The sequence below is a fragment of the Odocoileus virginianus genome, chromosome 17 (genome assembly GCF_023699985.2).
Source record: "Odocoileus virginianus isolate 20LAN1187 ecotype Illinois chromosome 17, Ovbor_1.2, whole genome shotgun sequence".
NCBI classification, from domain to species: domain Eukaryota; kingdom Metazoa; phylum Chordata; class Mammalia; order Artiodactyla; family Cervidae; genus Odocoileus; species Odocoileus virginianus.
In genome coordinates this window covers 19343974-19362642 of record NC_069690.1, presented here as the reverse complement: position 1 = coordinate 19362642, position 18669 = coordinate 19343974, and the positions used below count along the sequence as shown (strand labels likewise).

The 18669-nt window shown below is 54.0% G+C and overlaps 1 protein-coding gene across 14 annotated transcripts in view; it reads left to right on the top strand.

Moving 5' to 3' along the window:
- MYO18A (myosin XVIIIA) overlaps positions 1-18669 on the top strand; it is a 100304-nt gene that overhangs the window by 29577 nt on the left and 52058 nt on the right. The window contains exon 1 of one of the 14 annotated variants that reach the window (XM_070478788.1): positions 8180-8276. The exons of the other annotated variants lie outside the window; for them this stretch is intronic. Within the exon in view, the coding sequence (XP_070334889.1) occupies positions 8271-8276 (6 nt within the window). The 5' untranslated portion in view covers positions 8180-8270. Of the gene's footprint in view, positions 1-8179; positions 8277-18669 lie in introns of those variants that run through there. 14 annotated transcript variants of the gene reach the window in all.

Below are 18669 nucleotides of genomic sequence, written 5' to 3'. Positions count from 1 at the left end.
TGTTGATTATGTGAAAAAGAGAACAGTTCTTCATTATGCTTATCAGCTCCTGTCTCTCAGAGGGGGCAGGGATGGGAATATTGTGTCATGCATTTACTAGTGCCCCAAGTCTTGGTGGAATTTGGGGCAGGAGTGTGGAGGATGTTGGGAAATCATCCTCAAGGCTGGCCCTTGGCTTTGGACCTTGTGGGAGCTTGGCAAGCAGAGCCAGTTTGGAAATCCCCAGGGACCAGGAGGAAATCCCCAGCAGCTGAGAGTCCTCAGGGAGCAGCAGGCCGAATGGAGCCACCAGTCAGGTGGTCCCTGCCGACAGCCAGGACCTGACTTCGAGGAAATGGACTCCTGGTCTTGTCAGAGAGGACAAGCCCAGACTTCCCTGCCTGGGCTCTGTGCCCGTGAGATGGTATGGGGTCCACAGGCTCTGAGCAAACCTTTGGGTATTCAGAGGCAGGGACTTGGGGAGCCCTAAGCCTTAGTGGGATTCCCTGGTGGCTCAGCCGATAAAGAGTCTGCCTGCGTTGTGGGAGACCCAAGTTCGATCCCTGGGTCGGGGAGATCCCCTGGAGAAGGAAATGGCAACCCACTCCAGTATTCTTGCCTGGAAAAAATCCATGGACAGAGGAGCCTGGGGGGCTACAGTCCATGGGACCGCAAAGAGTTGGGACACAACTGAGCGACTTCACAAGCCTCAGTGACCACCTCTGGGGCAAGCCCACTGACCCTTCTGGATTGCTTGTCCCAGAACTGTCCCCACCACACAGGCTCAAGGCGTCCCTGGAGTCTTCTGTTTATTCGTGAAGTCATCCATTCATCCGTTTTATTCCATCAGTAAGCGTCTGAATGCCTACTATCCATGAGGACTGTTTTGGGCTAGGCATGGAGGGAGCAGTGACGAGCGCAAAGTCTGCGCGGAGCTCGTCCTAGCCTCTTCTCGAAGTACCCATGGGGTGAAGGGAGAGGCCATCTGGAGACATTTCAGGCTGGAGACATTTCAGCCTCCTCTCCAGGGGGTGCCTCTTGGGGGCGGGGCCGGGAGGGCGACCCCGAGGAGGTGATATCCCACTGCCTGGGCCCTGGCGGACCCTTGAGAAGGAGGCGGCCGCCCTCTGCCGGGCTCTAGCAGCAACACAGGGCGGATGCACCGCGGGATTCCAGGCGCATGTGCCGACCTGGCTCCGCCCCACCATCCTGCCCTCGCGCTGGCGGCGAGCGGGCGGGGCCAGGAAGCGTAGGCCTCAGGGGTTGGGGGCGGGGCCAAGGCTGACTGGGCCCCTAGCCACCTCCTAGGCAGGATTATCTGCCCAGCCCTGGGTGTGCACCCTGGATCTCAGCAGGTTTCCTCTAGCCCTCCTCCCCTCCCGGCTGCCATCCCTAGGGTTCTTCAAAGAGTTGGGCTCCACTGGTTATCGATGCCCAACAAAATTTAAAAAAACAAAAACCAAAAAACCCTTAGTATCTCAAAGGGTACCAGTCACTACTAACACCCTTACACTGTTTTTTCATAGGCGAGAAGATGTTTGTTATACACACACACACAGGTAACAATGGATAATCCTTCCCAACAGAGGAAAGTCACAAGTACTGAGAAACCTTTGAACTGATCACCCTGGAGAATGCATTTGTCTGTTGGTGAGGCATCTCCTACCCCAGGGAGCAGAAATGCTCCAGGCCCTCCCCAGCCAACAGAGCTGAGTGCTGGAAACGGGACTTGCCCCACCTTCCTTAAATAAAGAGTTCTATTGCATGCTTCCCTCATAGCTCGGGTAAAGAATCTGCCTGCAATACAGGAGACCCTAGCTCAATTCCTGGGCCAGGAAGATCCCCTGAGAAGGAATAGGCTACCCACTCCAGTATTTTTGGGCTTCCCTGGTGGCTCAGCGGATCAAGAATCCACCTGCAACATGGTCAACCTGGGTTCTATCCCTGGGTTGGGAAGATCCCCTGGAGAAGGGAAAGGCTACACACTCCAGTATTCTGGCCTAGAGAATTCCATGGACTATACAGTCCATGTATAGAGACTTTCACTTTCATATTGCATGCTTCAGTCATGTCCAACTCTTTGAGACCCCATGGACTGTAGCCCACGAGGCTCCTCTGTCCTTGGAATTCTCCAGGCAAGAATACTGGAGTGGGTTGCCATACCCTCCTCCAGGGGACCTTCCTGACCCAGGCATCAACCCACCTCTCTTACATCTCTTGCATTGACAGGTGTGTTCTTTACCACTAGTGCCAAGGGGGCAGGCCAGAGTCCTATTAGTGACATTTTATAACTTGCAATTAGTAATAATACAATGGATACAACACAGTTAGTATCCATTTATGGACACAGTGCTTATAGCCTTTTTCTTTTTTTGAGTTCTGATTAAAAGGGGATGACAAAGACAAATGGGGTCAGAGCAGTATTCTTTCATTAATACATTAATTAGAACCTCAGTCTCAGTGTTTTACAAACTATCTCCTTCTAAACCAGCCTCAAGAAATTCACAGCCTAGTGCTTAGAGGATGTAACAAACAAAAAAACAAAAAACCCAAAACAGGCATTGTGCTTCCCCACAGTGTTCACCTTGAGGTATTACATGTCAGTACTAGTTTCACAAGTAAACCACTTACTCCTCAGAGCCTCCTGCCTAGCCTGCCCCAGCTGTGCTCAGCCGCTTTGTCTGGCCCAGTGCCCAAAAGAGAGTCAAGGACTGTTCACTCATCCAACGCTACCAATGTGGGAGAGCAGGGTAGTTGAACTTGTTACTCTGTCTAGATATTCCTTTGGTCCTCATTCTTTTTTCCATAGCTAATGGCACATGTAGGTTTCCCTGGTGGCTCAGTAGTAAGGAATCCTCCTGCCAATGCAGGAGATGCAGGTTCAATCTCCAGTCTGGGAAGATCCCCTGGAGAAGGAAAAGGCAACCCACTCCAGTATTCTTGCCTGGGAAATCCCACGGACAGAGGATCCTGGCGGTCTATAGTCCATAAGGTTGCAAAAGAGTTAGGAACGACTTAGCAACTAAACAACAAGTTGCACAACTACCTTTCAGATCAGTTGGTTAAATCCAGTGGGTATTTACTGAACATCTACTATGTGCCTAGTTCTAGAGGGTGGGATGGTCTCTAAAGGAAGTAGGAAATGTTCTTGTTCTCCAGGGAGAGAAGAAGGCTTAAACATATGACACAAATGTATTACCATCAAAATATCAGTTTGGTCATGGCATATATTCACTTATTAAAATTCAATAAATTCAAATACAGCTCACCAGCACCCCACCACACACACACACCAGTGCAAAAAGTAGAGCTTTCCTATGAAACCTTTTGGAAGATGAAATGGTGTAAAGTGAAGAAGTAATTACCTTAGGGCACATTTTGCTAATGGATGCATTACAAAATCATAAAGCACAGATACAGATTCAGTTCAAAGCTATGGTGATTTGATGCTGAGAGGCTGAGTGTGGTTCCTGGGGAAGAAGCTTGGCAGGGTTGCCCAGGGTGTGTGCTGCCTCTAAAACGCTTGCCACAAAACAAACGCTGGACACAGCTTTTGCTCTTATAGCATTTTTTTTTTTCTGTAAAAGCAAACATCCTCTTCAGATTTCTTTTGCTTGTCGGAAGCAGAGACTAATGTAGGTCTTCTGTAAAGCTAAGTGGCATAAAGCAAACTTTCAAAAGGCAGAGGATACCACATGGTTGTGGGGAAACTGTATTACTTATAGTCTGAAATTGTAGCCATTGTATTTTGTCTACTTCACTGTGTATATTATGTTTTCACATATAAGGATGGTATATGCAAAAGCATGTGTACTGTATTGTGTGAGCAAGTTAAGGGATTTTTAAGAGTAATTTTGACTGTATTCTATTTTTGTCTTACATGTTGACTTTAGAGAATCTAACCCCACGTGATGTGTGACTCCCAAGTATGTGACACAGCACCGTGCTGAGTATATTCAAGAATCACCATGCATGAGCGGTGATATTAATATTTATGTATAGACAGTGAACACTGTAGTTTTTAGTAATAATTTAATCACTGTCAACCATTTGCCAGACCTAATGCTAGGTGCTTTCCACGTACTATTTTTTTTAAATTCTCACAGCAACCCAATAAGATAAGTATACTATAAGGCAAAAAAGTGGAAGGTTTAAGAAGGAACTTCCCCTTAGGTCAGACTGCAAAAAAAAAAAAAAGAGGCTGAGCTAAGATTCTGTTTTTGCACTACTGCACCATGGAGGCCTTGGGTTTTAGGAACGGCTTCGTGAAGGAGGTGGGACTCGAGAGGGACTTAGAGAAATGGGGAGGGTTGGGAAGGTGGAGAGGCTGGTGAAGAGGCTTTCAGAAGTAGAGGCTCTGAGGTTGATGAGGGCCTGCGGTCTTGTCTGAGAGAGTGAGAGCCTGGCGTGCTGTCTTGGAGGCACTTGAGGCACCCGGCGTGGTCTGGCTAGCTGTGGGAGTGATTGCGTGGCCCCCCAGAGCCCTAAGGCAGGTGTAAGGACCAGGCCCCGTAACAGCGCTGAGCGTTGAGCCGCAGAGGGACCAGCCATGGTTATGTGTGAAGCTGAGCAGGCTGCCAGGGCCCCAGCCTCCCCCTCGGAATGAAGAGGTCGTCCTTCTCACGAAGGGAAGTGAAACTGCTCCAAGAGGGTCCCCGTCCGTAACACCGAGCGTCGCAGAGACAGAATAGACAGGACCTAGTCATGAGCAGAACCTCGGAGTGGATGGGCCTCTGTGGTTACCAGGAAGTCAGAACAAGACTGTGCAGATCAAGTGACCCTCAGTCACCCAGAAGCTTCCAGGACCCTGCTGAAGGGGAGGGGAGCCCCGAAGGTTCTCATGCAGCCAAAATAGAGAACACCCAGTCTGTGTGTGAAAGCCCAGGCCCCTCACTCCCAGCAGAGGCTGCAGGCTCGCCGACACCCCACTGGTTCTGCTCTGGCCTCTTCTATCAGGCTTGGTTATCAGGTTTGACAGCCTTTGGCAGAAACAGCATGTCAGAAGGAGGTGAGACTGCCGGAGACGGGCACGCTGACAGGCAGAGTTCACAGCAGAGGTAGGGGACAAAGGAACCGAACGAACAGCAGATACACAGACACAAAGGGCGTTGGAAGCCACCAGGCTAGAGCGAGGCTCCACGCTGGCTGCAGTGCCGAGACGGGCCTGGTGCCCTCGGAGAGTGGTTCGGGGCATCGATGAGGCCGAAGCCAGGCTGTCAGAAGCTTACAGAGTTTAAGGTGTTTGCGATGACTTCTGTGCCTCGGACAGTAAAGAATCTGCCTCCAATGCAGGAGACCCGGGTACCATCTCTGAAGAAGGGAAGATTCCCTGGAGAAGGGAATGACAGCCCACTCCAGTGTTCTTGCCTGGAGAATCCCATGGACATAGGAGACTGGTGGGCTACAGTCCATGGGGCCACAAAGAGTTGGACGCAACTGAGAGACTAACACTTTCCCTTTCAGAGTATTTTAACTGAAGAAATTTTGAGAGTCTGTAAAAAGTCTCTTATTTTTATGATTTTAAGTAGTCACAGAATTGAGAAAACTACTTAAAATAGAAACTATTTTGTCCCTCAAATAGGGTAGACTTCAGTTACCTAGAAATTTTGCTTGTGATATCCCTTTTCTCCCCCTAATGATCACAGATAGATAATAATTGTTAAAACTTACTGAAAACATATGGGCTTTGCAAGTCCCACTTCATTTAATCCCTGCAATAACCCTATGTGGTAGGCACTGTTTTTCTCCCCATTTTACAGGTGAAGAAATGGAAGCACAGAGTTAAGTTGTGTAGTTTACTGCATGGAGGAGCCAAGATTGAACCAGACAGTCTGACTCTGGAGGTCTCTCTGAGTTAAGCACAGTACACTGTGAATAATTCCTTTAAAGCAGTGATTCTCAGAATTACCTGGAGGGCTGGTAAAACCATAGATGCTGGGTTGCTTATCCAGAGTTTCTGATTCAGTAGGCCTGGGGTGCAACTCTAAAATTTACATTTCTAACAAGTTCCTAGGTGATTTTGATCTTGCCAGGCTGGGGACCACATTTTGAAAACCAAGGCCATTTCACCAACTGAGGTTTCAGCCTAATCCTCGTTTCGCAGATGACGGAAATTTAAGTCACCTGCCTATGGTTGCACAGCTAAATCATTCAGTCCTTCATTCACCTACTCTCTCATTGATTTAACAAACAGGCACCTCTGCCCTAGGCCTTATGTTGACCCTCCAATCAAGCAACTCTCAGCTGTGGCTGCGTGTAGGAATCACCTGGGGAGCTTTTAAAAATCCCAGTGTCTGGGCTGCCCTCCCAGACCAATCAAATCAGAAACTGGGAGGAAGTGGTGGGATCCAGGTGTCGGCATCTTTAAAGTCCCACAGGGGTTTTCGTCGTGCTGCCGAGGTTGGCATCATTGTGTCAAGAAAGCCCTGGAGGTGCAGAGACCTGTGACATGGCATGTGTCCCTGAGGGGCCAGATCATCTTCCCAGGAGGACATACCATTCCCTAGGAAGCAGTTGTTGTTCAGTTGCTCAGTCGTGTCTGACTCTGTGACCCCATGGACTATAGCCCGCCAGGGGCCTCTGTCCATAGGATTTCCCAGGCAAGAATACTGAAGTAAGTTGCCATTTCCTTCTCCAAGGGATCTTCCTGACCCAGGGATCAAACCCGGATCTCCTGTGTTGGCAGGCAGGTTCTTTACCACTGAGCCACCTGGGAAGCCCCCCTCCCTAGAAAGCAGAGCTGGAGTGCTAAGGCGCTTCAGTCATGTCCGGCTCTTTTCGCCCCAATGGACTGTAGTCTGCCAGGTTCCTCCGTCCATGGAATTCTCCAGCCAAGAATCCTGGAGTAGGTTGCCCTGCCTCCTTAAGGGGATCTTCCCGACCCAGGGATCTAACTCACATCTCTTACATCTCCTGCATTGGCAGGCAGGTTCTTTACCACTAGCACCACCTGGGGAGCCCAGTCCTGATGGCTGGTACAGTGAGTGGCAGGTAGGAGGTGGAGCTGGGCTTTGGTCTTCTTAGGCAGTGCTTAGCAGCCTCTTCACAGGGCCTACCGGCTCACTGGAGCAGCCAGGATGACAGGCCGGGGTCTCCAGACCCACTGCTGGGCCCTGGTTAGGTGACAGCTTTGTTCGGGCTTCTTCGCACCCCCACACTCACCCCACCCTTGCTCTTCCTGGAGAGGAAGAGGGAGGCAACAACTGTTTCCTTTATTCTGCAGAGCTGACAGCGTCTGAGACAGCTTCAGAAGAGCTGTCTCTTGGCTCCTTCCCACCTGCTCCCAGCCCCCCTTTCGGCCTCCTGGGTGTCCCCAGCCCTGGTCTGGGCACCCTGGGATACTAACTCCGGGCCAGGCTTCTCTTCATGTGGAGCACTGGCCTCTCACTGCAGCCCTTGCTCATCAGCCAGACACCCACAGTTTCCTCTGCCTGCAGGGCCAAGGCCCACCCACCCCGCCCCGCCAGCCCCACCCTTCTTAGTCGCTGGCGGTGTCGGGGAGAGGGGTGTCTACACAGATCGTGCAGTCAATTCCATGCACGTCCCCAGTGTATTTATAACAGGGAGGCAGCCACAGTGGGCCTCAGATGGATCGCGCGGGTCTCTGCTCCTGCTGGACTTTACTGTGCGGCTGCTGTCTGGGCGCAGCGTGCAGCCGGCCCTGTGCGTGTCTGTTGCTGTTGTATCAGAGGTGACGTTAGTGGTTGTCTTAGCCTCTGCCGCAGTCATTAGGTGGCTGGGGTGAGCCTGTGATTTCGTGTTCTCAAGAACACTGTGCTGTGATCGAGTGTTCATGCGTGCTGGGGTGTGTGTGTGTGTGTGTACGTATGTACACGAACACACATGTGCTCATCTTGATCCTGGCCTGGGGGGCTGGGGGGCTGCAGGTCTCAAATTCCTCTGCTATTTTTAGGGGCCATATCAGCTCAGCTGTCGGGAGGCTGGGTGTGTGTCAGTCGGAAAGTCTCCCCCTCCCTGTCCCTTGCCCCTAGCCCTCCAACACCTCCCCCCCACCCACGTCCTTCCCCTGAGAGCCTCCTCCTCTTCCTCCAGACACGCCGTATCCCCCCTCTGCCTCCCAGCATACCTGGTTCCCGCAGTCCTCCCGGCCAGGCCACTCAATCTCTCTCTTTCTCCGACTGGCTCCGGCCAGGGTTGGGCAGCTCCGGCCGGGAGGGGCCTGGGGAGAGGGAGGGGAACAGGGGCGGGGCCGCTGCCAGTGCTATTTTGAGCCGCTAACGGAGCAGCATCGGAGAGGAGACTCCTTGCTCCGGGCTGCTCCAGGCCAGGCCATGCGGGTGAGTGTCCCTCTGACCCCCACCCCGGAAACGTCCCAGACTCCTCACGCTGTTTCCTCATTTAGGAAAGGAGGGGCCTTTTTGTCGTTTCCCTCGATGTGGCTAAAGTAGGTGGTGAGGGAGGGGTCAGGCTCCTCTCTTGGCCTCTTGGTGGGGAGGGAATCCTTCATCCCCAAGCCTCTGCCTCTCAGAGGCGAGGGGCAGGGACTCCTGGGCCTGACTCATGACTTCGGGAGTTTGGGAGGGGGCACCAGCCTCTAAACCTCAGGGTCCAGGGACTGTATCAGTCACCCCACCTGCTGGGACACGCCTTCCCCACAAACCGTGAGTGCTCCAGGCTTTCATTCCTGGGAATGCTGTTTCCTCCCAAAGCCCAGAACCCCAGCATCTCCCAGGCCTTTGGAAGTCCTGCCCCTGGTTTGCGTTGCCAGGAGAGCCCTCCGCCTACCCCCCACCCCTCTTTCCTCCTGGTGAACGAGAGAGGGGGGCTTGAGAAGGCTGGTTTGGGGGCTTGTCAGGGCTCCCCACTCAGAGCCCCCGAGGGTGGGCTCAGCGTCGCCTCCTCCATTTCTGTGAACTGGACGCTCAAACGGGGCACAGATGGCATCTCGGGGATGCCCTGACCCCTCTACAGGTCTCTTTTTCAGCAGAGATTACTTCAGAAGAGTAAGTTCCTTAAAAAAGCAAGTGAGGAGAGACATAGCTGCCTCCAGTGTGTCCTGCTCCCCCCACGCCGCTCCTCCCGGCCACCAAGGATAAGGTTTTCAGTTGTGTCAGCAGTTGGCCGAGTCTAGGAGCTGGCCTGGCGGAGGTGGATCAGGAGCCTGAGATGTGCCCGAGAACATTTGTGTCCCCCTGTACCCAGAGCCTGCCCCGCCCCAGCCTCAACACTGGCACCAGTGCTGAGATGTGTGGGCGGGCTGGGGGTGGGGCCCGAGAGACTTCACACCCTGGGAGTGGGTGCTTCTTGCTTGACAGCCCACCCCACCCCACCCCACCCCTGCCCACCTTGGGCATCCAGGTCTCTGGCACCAGGTCACAGACTTGGGGCCATGCACAATGATGGCCAGGCAGTTGGCAAAGTGCCCTGTAGGTGGGCAGTGAGGATCCCCAGAGGAGGGGGGCCCCCAGCAGGTCTGGCCGTTGGAAGAGGAAGCCTGGGCCTTCTGCAACTGCGGTGCTGACAGGAAGCCATCCCAGCGCACCTGCTTCCTCCAGGCTGGCCCGGCCGGCGGTGGCCTCGCACTCGGCGGCTTTCTGTTCCGCCCTGGGCCGGAGGAGGGCTCTTGCTGGAGGCTGGACTGAAGGGGCCGGGCTGTCCCTGCCAAACTCTTCTCCCCTTTCTCCTCTGGCAGCCTGGCCTTGAGGGCATTCCTGGCGGCGCTCCCCCCCTTCCTCCCAGGCAGCTCAGTATAAAGCTTATGGCAGTCACAGGCAGGTGGAGGGGTAAGGCCATCTCTGGAAAACCCCTGCTTTCTACCCAAACTGTTGCTCTGGCAGGAGGTGTCATGGGAGGTCAGTGATGCAGGTGAACCAAGGAAGGGAGGGGGCAGGGCTCCCTTCTGGCCCCTAACATGAGCCTCCAAGGTTCCTGCTGGAGGACAGACCTGGGTGCATGTCCCAGTCGGCCACTTACTTGCTCCCATGAGACCTTTGTTGTTGTTCATTCGCTAAGTCGTGTCTGACTATGTGAACCCATGAGACCTTGGACAGGTCAGTTCTGAGCTTCCTTTTGCTCATCGGTAAAGTGGGAATCATACTAGTATCTGCTTCAGAGGGGTGTTGTGAGGATTAACTGAGATAGTCAAGGGTTCAGCACAGTACCTGGCACTCAGTACATGCTCAGTAAAGGCTAACTGTTCTTACTGGTTTTCTTCCTTATACCACCGCCCTCCTCTCCCATCCTTAGATAAGTTGGTGCTAGGTTAGGACTAGCAGAGAGAGGGTCACCTGGGAGTGACCCTCTGCATCCAAATGGGACAGTGTTGGTAGAGGAGAGAGCTGCCAGGCTCCTTGGTCGCAAGTGGCGGATCTTCTCTTCCTTTAGGCACTCAGTCTTGGGGTGTCCACTGCCCTTGGGGGCTTGCAGTGGGGTGGATGTCTTGCATGGACACTTGGGCCTCAATGCATTTGTCTAGGCTGAGCACTCCATGCCTGGAGGGTGCCTGGTGATTGGACTGATTCTCCTAGGGGCATTTGTTTACCTGTTCCCTCCTGCAAGGGACCCAGAGGATCATAAGTAAAGGGCGGATGGTCCTGCTCGTGATGCAGAGGGTGAGACCCAGCCTGCCCCAGCCTTGGAAGCCTTCAGGGCGGAGGGTAGATGGGTCTCTTCACACATTTCTTGGATTTCTCCCCCTTGAGAACAAATGTTTTTGGCTGTTATCTCCTCCGCTTTTTCTTTTTTATGGACTGTTTTGCCATCTTTATAATAGAAATAAATAGTAAGTAACAAATACATAACACAACAAATACCAAGTGTTTCTATTGTGTCTAATTTGCACAATTTACAAGATTGTTATGATCACTGTTTGCTTACTATTTAGGTTCTAGTGTTTTTGGTTGATGTTATTTTAGGACGAGTTTTCCATATGGCTACATTGTCCACATATTTGTTAGTTTAAATGGCAACATAACAATGGATTGTACTGATTTAGCACAGTTTACCTGACCCCTTCCCACTCTAGGGAGTTAATTCTTTCCAATTTAGGGCTATAATAGAGGGTGCCTCTCTGCATAGGTGTGTATGTGTGTGTGTGTTGGGGTGGGGTGGGGGGGGGGTTTCTCTTAAATCAGCTCATTGCTTATGCATTCCTGAAGATGGGATGGCTACTGTTGGCTCCGCAAAGAGCTACTAAGCAATTTCAGAGTGTCCTGCCCTCCCTTCATCCCCATGGCCGTTGGGTTTACTATCTACTTATTGTTGCTAAATTTAGAGATTATACTTCCCTTGTTTTTCCCTACATCCCTGGGAATCAGGATGGACAAGCTTTATCCTCGATAATTTACAGCTGGCAGAAGAGACCAGATGGGAATAAGAGGTTTGTGCAGAGGACCCCCATTGCAGGACCGCCAGGCAGCAAACATCTATTAAGTGCCCACAGTATGATGAGTAAAAACAGAGTCCTGCCCATGAGGAAATCACAGTTTGGAGAGTGATCTAGACAGCACAAGCGGCTCCCAAGATCCATCCTGGCTGTGAATCGCAGTGCTCCCACCCGCCAGCTGGGGGACCCTCAGCACGTGACTCACCTTCTCCATTTCCTTACCTAGAAAGTGGGGGTTTGTGAGGATTAGGTGAGGAGGGAGCATGAAGCACCTACCACTGTGCTGAGTACCACAGTGAGGATTTGGTGAGCCTTGGTTTCTCTCCCTTTCCCGGAAGAGAAGAGACCAGGAGTGCCAGAGAGGCAGGTGGCGGCCAGAGCCTGAGAGTGGTGGGGTCGTGGTCCCTTCGAAAGTCCAGAAACAGTTTGGGCACGTTGAATGCTGGTAAGCGCCGCCCTCTTAATCTCTGCTTTGGCTGGACCCAGGCCTCCCGAAGCTCGATGCTGACGCAGATCTTAACCAGAGTTGGCCACTAAGGATGACTCAGCCCCCCTGACCCTGCCTGACGCAGCAGAAAAGATGGGCCTCCAAGGGAGCCGCACAGGCTTGCAGCTGGAGCCACTGGGGTTGAAACCCCAGCTCCACCACTTACCAGCTTTGTGACTTCATCTCTGAGTCTTCTTCCTCGGCAGTAAAATGGGAATAATAATGGTTCTCCTATCCTAAGGCTGTAAGATTTTTTATATACAAAAATACATATAAAACACCTTTATAGGGCTCTTCTCATTGCAGGTGTTCCATGTTCAGTAATGAATGTTGTTGTTGGAAATGTCTGAACTCACCAGAGAGAGGACAGGTCAGAGAAGAGAGGCTGTTGCTCCCAGGCGCCCTTGCTCCACAGAACCATCAGATCTCAGTTCTGCTGGAGGAGCAGAGAGAGATGCAGGTGACTGTAGGGGAGATGCTGCCACCATCTTTGGGGCTGCATTCCTTACCTGTTCTCTGTGGGACAAAGACAGGTGTTTCTTGATTCTAATTCTAGTTAAAATCTAGTGATAAGGAAGAGAGGAGAAGATCTGGGCACTTGCGCACAGAAGCCACAGAAGGAAGTTCTTCCAGGGAAAAGCCTACATCTGTGGTCGGAAGGATGCTCCTGAGGAGCAGCTGACAAGGAGGCAGCCCGGTGTCCTCAGAGCCTGAAGCTGACGGGCTCCTCTCTGGACACACGGGAGTGCTGGAGCAGGGCATCAGAGGATGAGTCAGTGAATTAAACAGGCCAACTTAAAGTCTAGAATATGACCTGACAGTAGGGTAGAAGCTTCCCTGATGGCTCAGTGGTCAAGAATCTGCCTGCCAATGCAGGAGACGAGGGTTTGATCCCTGGGTTGGGAAGATCCCCTGGAGAGTGAAATGGCAACCCACTCCAGTATCTTGCCTGGAGAATCCCATGGACAGAGGATCCTGGTGGGCTACAGTCCACGAGGTCGAAAGAGTCGGACATGACTTAGCGACTAAACAACAACAAGAATAAGAATGAACCAGTTTAAACTTTGCTGACTTGAACAGATTCTTGAGATGAGAGCTCTCCCTGGGCTGAGGCAGATTCCACCTGTTGACTTTCGAGAGGACCCGCTCTGGTTTCTAACGCCCGGACGGGGCAGCTGTGTTGTTTTTCCCCAGGCCTCCTACCCTTGGCAGGTGCTGGTGAGTTGCAGGTAAAAGGCAAAGCCCCAGGAGTCCTAGTCCTTCCTTAATCCCCTCCTGGTTCCCAGGCCTGCAGGTTCACTGAATTAAGGGCTTGCATGAAAATCCCATGGACTGAGGAGCCTGGCAGGTTATAATCCGTGAGATTGCAAAGAGCTGGACACGACAGCATGCACGCACGTGCCTGTCCTCACCCCAACTCGTAGGGTATCAGACCTAGAAAAGACTTTAGCCACTGTCTGGACTAGCCCATCCCCTAATTCCACGGAGAGGCCCAGAGAGGTGAAGCGGCTTATTCAAGGACACACAGCTGCCCAGGGCAGGAAGGTCAAGGTCCCGTACCTCGCTTTGTCTTCTCTTTCCTCTAATCTTCTCTTTCCTCTGAACTTTGAAACTTCGTAATCCTTCCCCCTCCACTCCACTCTTCCTTTCCCCTGTGGCCCACGGTCTTTGTCCCGGCAGGTCCTGGTCTGTAGGAAGACTCCCAGCCCCTGAGAGAGCCTGCCCCCATTTCTTCTCTGACCCAGGGTGTGGGCTGCTTTCGGCACCATGGCCTTTTCATCAAGGTTTGCCTTCTGGGAGCAAAAGGAAAGTTATATTCCAAAATCTTTGTGCTTTTTTTTCTCTGTGCTTGGCATGGTGTGTGCAGGCAGGAGACTGGCTGGTGGGAGAGGGAGCTTTGGGACCTGGCAATGGACTGGGGCATGTGCATTGGGGGGTTGGGTAGAAGGACCAGGGGGCGGGGGTGGGGCATGAACTCCCCCTTCCTGCCTGGATGGGCTCCTCTGCTGGGTCATGCTCCTCCCCTGAACTCCACCTCTGGTAAGCCGAGCTGCCTTTTGTCCCACGGGTGCCCCTCCAAGTTAACCCCTCACGCCCTCTGCACCCCGCCGCTGCTCTGACTCACCCCTGGGCACTTGAGCTGCTGTGAAGGGGCCGCTGGGAATGGCTTTGGCTCTGAGGCCTCAGAACTGGGTCTCCCCGAGTCTGGGGTCTGTGATGGGGAGGGTGAGAAGGAGCCAGGAGTGGGGAGCCGGGCCAGTTGGCTGCCTGGGGCCAGAGGGTGATTCAGGCTGCAGACCTGCGCGTGCCTTTGTGCAGTGCACAGGCCCCAGCTGGGCTATGACCTCCAGCAGACTCAACCCTTCTGTGGGGGAGGGGCGGTGAGTCAGCCTCAGGCTAAATCCAGACCTGAGCTCAGAGCTGGGTCTGGTGTCCCAGCCATCTCTGGGGGCTGCCATGCCTCACCACTTGGGAAAGACCCTTGGGGCCCCAAGCTTGAGCCACACAGAAGGAGGACAGACTTGGAGCTGACGAAGGACACGGAGTGGACTTGGGAGTCTGGGCCATCGCTGGGCCCAAGCTGACAGCACTGCGTGATGAGTGTGTCTGGGTGGTGTGTGAACACTTGCTGACCCTCTAACCCGTGTGCCCTGGAACTAATGCATGGTGTGATGGGAGATGGGTGGCGTGGGCCTTTGTGGGGGCATCAGGTGCAGACCTAGACTCTCCTTCCTTTCCTCTCCACCAGCCCCTCTCTGCCTGTTCTCTGCTCCAGTCCCAAATTTCTAAAGTCGTGGAGTCCGCTCTGATGAATAATGGCCTTTTTCCCTCTGTCCGTGGCAGTGTGAGCTAACTTTGAAGCTTGGGCCCACTGAAAATAGCTCTATGGGCTATTAGCTTTAAAACTGCAGCAGTCATCACGCTGGTCAGTGCCCCCAGGCATTGCTAATTAGAGCTCAAAATTAGCCTCAGACCCTGATTACACACGGAAAGTCCCCCGGGTGGATAATTAAAATGATTCTGAATGCATTTCTAAGGATCTTTTCCTTTAGGAATCAAGGACTCCTTCCCATTCTCCTGTCCCTACTGACAGACCTGTCTTTTTCCTCTAGTCCTAAGTGACTGGGGGAAAAAGAGAAATGAAAGCCACTGGGACTGCCTGAGCTTTTGAAGAGAGGGATGCTAGTGAGGGGGAGAGGAGAATGCTCACCCAGACCAGAGGCCTGGCCCTCTGGGTCTGATCTGGGCCAGGCTCTGAGCTGAAAGAACCATCAGAGCGGCCATAGTGTCTGTTCTTTTCCCAGATTCGTTATGGTCGCTGCCGTCTGCCCCTGACTCTGCTCCTCCTCTCTAACTCAGGCCAGCCAGCTCCCAGGCTGGGCACAGACCCCAGAGCCCAGGCATCTTTCCTCCTTCCCCCCCTCATCCCCCCAACCTTGGGGTTGCCTCCCTCAACTGCATGGTTGGCAGAGTTCTGTGGGTCTGAGGTTGGGAAGATATCTGGTCTCCTGCATTCCTGCCTCTGCCCGACTTCCTGCCTCCAGCCAGAGCTCGGCTGGCTGGTGGGGAAGGCACCCAGACTGTGCTGGGGAAATCGGACCGACCTGGAGGCCGGCCTGATTGGGTTGCCTGTTCACCCCACACTGAGCTCTGCCGACCCCATACACTGGGGTCCTTCCCCCACCTCAGTCCTGGGGTCAGGGGGCTCTTGTTCAGACCACCACCTGTTTGAGCTGGGAATGGCTCTTGTAGTTTAGCCTGAGTTGAACTCGCTGGATCCTTCCTATAAGCAGGGCCATGATGTCACTCTCATGGGTGGATTTCTGTAGGCAGCCCACGTGGGCCACATGGCCGGTCACTGAAGGCAAAGGATCCATGGCTTTAATTCCCCACAGAGATGCTTCATCCTTGAAGTTGTCCCTGGACAATCTTGACCCCAGGGTAGGATAACTTGCCCAGGTCTGGAGCCCCAGGACTCCTAAGCACTCAGGAGCTCTGCCTCTCGGAGCAACAGCTTGGATGTTTTCCTCCTGTGTCTCCCCACCCTGACCTCTGACCTGCCAGTGACCTCTTCTGTCTGCTCCCTCAGGTTAAAGAGGAGGATAAAGCTCTCCCGAAGCCTGGTCCTCCTGCCAAAGAGGAAGGGGCTGTAAGTGGTTCTCCCAGACCCGTGTGTGTGTGTGTGTGTGTGTGTGTGTGTGTGTAAGAGAGAGAAAGGGAATGAGTGAGTGAGTTGTGTGTCCAGGCAGGCTGTGTCTGGGAGGCAGTTCCATGGAGCCGGCAGGCCCTCTGGCATGCCCCTTCCCGTGTGGGGTGGCTAGAGGGAAGGCCACTAAAGTGATGGGAAGAACGGCAAATGTGATGCCAACCCGGGGTGTGTGAAGGAGCTGGCAGTGCCAGGCATGTTGAGGACCTCTCCCTAACACCCCTCTCCTTCATTCCTTCCTATGGTCCTGGTTTCCCGAACTCTCTGGGGCTGGAGAGGCATGGGTGGGGTCGCTCTGAGGTGGGCGAGTGTCACATGAGAGCTCAGCTGTTGGGACTCCGCGTCCTGCTCTGGTTGCACAAGACGAGGCGGGGAGGGATCTCACTGCAGCTGCTGCCTTCTCTTCCCAAGACCCCGTCAGCTGCTCGGTGCAGGCGACCCGGAGGCAGGCACCAGCCATCCGGTGCTATAACCCCCACCAGTCATTCTGCTTCGGGACAGCGGCAGAATAAAGGGACAGAGACCCTGAATAAAGCTGGACACCTTTAAGGCAAGAGGGGAGAGAGTTCTACAGCAGCCAGGTCCAGAGATGTGCAGTTAGATGAGGGCTGCTGTTGGCCCAGCAGGCAGGAGCGCCCAGGGCTCCGGGACTGCTGGGTCACGGAGCAGATCCAAACTTCGTTACCCCAGAAGGTGCCTGCCCTCCCCCTGCCCCCCTTCCTTGGGTGGAGATTTGATTAGCCAGGTGTTAATGGCTTCTACCTGATCTGTAAGCAGTCCTGTGAGGCCAGGGTGATTTCAAAGGGATATGTTTGAGATCTTCTGAGGGAGGGGCCTTAGAGCATGCCAGCTCTGGAGGGAGAATTAGATGTCAAGTGCTTAGAAGACTGCCTGGCACATAATAAGCTCCATATGATGTTAGCAGTTACTAGCATCATCACTGTGATCATCAGCTTCAGTTTGAGGGCGTGGGAGGAAAACCAGAAGGGAGTGGGGCGTGGGACCCAGCAGTGGGGGTCACTTCAGCTCTGCAGGGCCCTACATGCCACTGAACACTCTCAACCCAAGATCTTGAGGAGGAGGCCCCTTCAAGGCCTCCCTTCCCCACCCCTGCAGCAGAGGCTTGGCCTGAGGTCACTTGGCTCAGCTCTGCTCAGGACGTGGGTCTCAATCCACACGGCAGCCAGAGGTCTGTCCACTGCTCTGAATGCCTTCCTGCATTTCATCAGAGTGGCTGCCAGCCCCTCTCAGAGCCTGGCACCCAGGGACACCCTAGAACCAAGGTCACTGTTTGGGAGAATGAGGACTCGAGCATATCTCATGAGTGGCAGGGGCTTACCTGACCAGCAAGGGGCCACCAGGTTGACCTGGCTGCCCCAGGCAGAGTGGCCATCTTTGCAGGAAACTGCCCTGCCATACTAGCCAGCCTGGTCTGCCCTGCCCCAGTGGCGATCCCTGGGGACCGCAGACTGTCCCCACCAGGCAGAATGTCGCAGCGTCTCCAGGGGACTCCTGGGTGCCCAGAAGTGGGCTGAGCCAGGGCCCCAGCTCTGAGCAGAGCGGAGCTGTGGTTGCTTGAGTGCTTAGCCCTTTGAGTGTCGTCAGCTGCCCCCTCTTATTCCCCATGCACACTCTGGGGGCCAGGAGGTCTCCAGCCCTTGAGAGGTTTGCACAAGGACAACAGCAGGGAGAGTGGCAGAAAGCAGGCTGAGGTGGAAGCTTCCTGGGCCAGCACTGGTTTTCCGCAGCCCTGGAGAGTGCGGGTGAGGAGCGGATGGTGGCCACAGACCAGAGGAGTCGGGAGGGAAGAGACTTGGCATGTCTGAGGGCCGAGAATTCCTTCCTGGCTGTGGTTTTCATTGGGATGGGCAGGCTCTGGCGCTGACTGCTGAGCAAGCCGGGTCAGAGGAGGACCACAGAGGCAGGAAGGCCCAGAGTTAGGCACAGGATTTAATGGTGCGAATGAGTGTTTGGCCTCACTGTGCTGCATCTCTGCTGTGTTTGGGCTGTGAGGGGGTGGGCTTCCCTGGGTCCGAGCTTGACTGCTATCCTGATGTGAGCCTGTAACGCTGGGGTACCTTCTGGGCCTTTGGATATCCTGTGCCAGCCTCTCAAAGCTCAGCCTGGAGATAGACAGTAGGTGACCTGCCCATGCTCTGTGGGAGAGAGAAGCCAAGCTCTTCCATGCAATTGTTCTATCTGGAGGATAGACTGCGGGCCTCCTGGGGGCAGCCTCTGGGAGCTTGTGTTGTCTGTTGAATGAATGGAAGGTCTCTTCTGTGACCAGGCGTGAGGCATGCCTCTTACTTCCTCTGGGGAGGGTGGGCAGGGACACAGGGCCTGCTGCTAATGTCTCCCTGTATTTGTGTGACCGTAGCCAGAGGGCAGCTCAAAGGGCAGCAGTGGCCCATCTAAGAGTCCTCAGCCTTCCACCAGCCCTGTGCCCTCCGAACCTCCCCAGAGAGCCAAGAGCCCCGCGTCCACCCCGGCCATGAACGGCCCGGCAGCTCCCTCAGCGGACGGCCCCAGCGAGGAGGCCCAGGGCCTGTCCCGGAAGAGGGTGGCGAACGCAGTGAGGAAGGTGGTGAGCAGGGTGCTGCCTGGCGAGGAGCCTGGGAGCGCCAAGGAGCCTCCGGCCAGAGGGGTCCGATC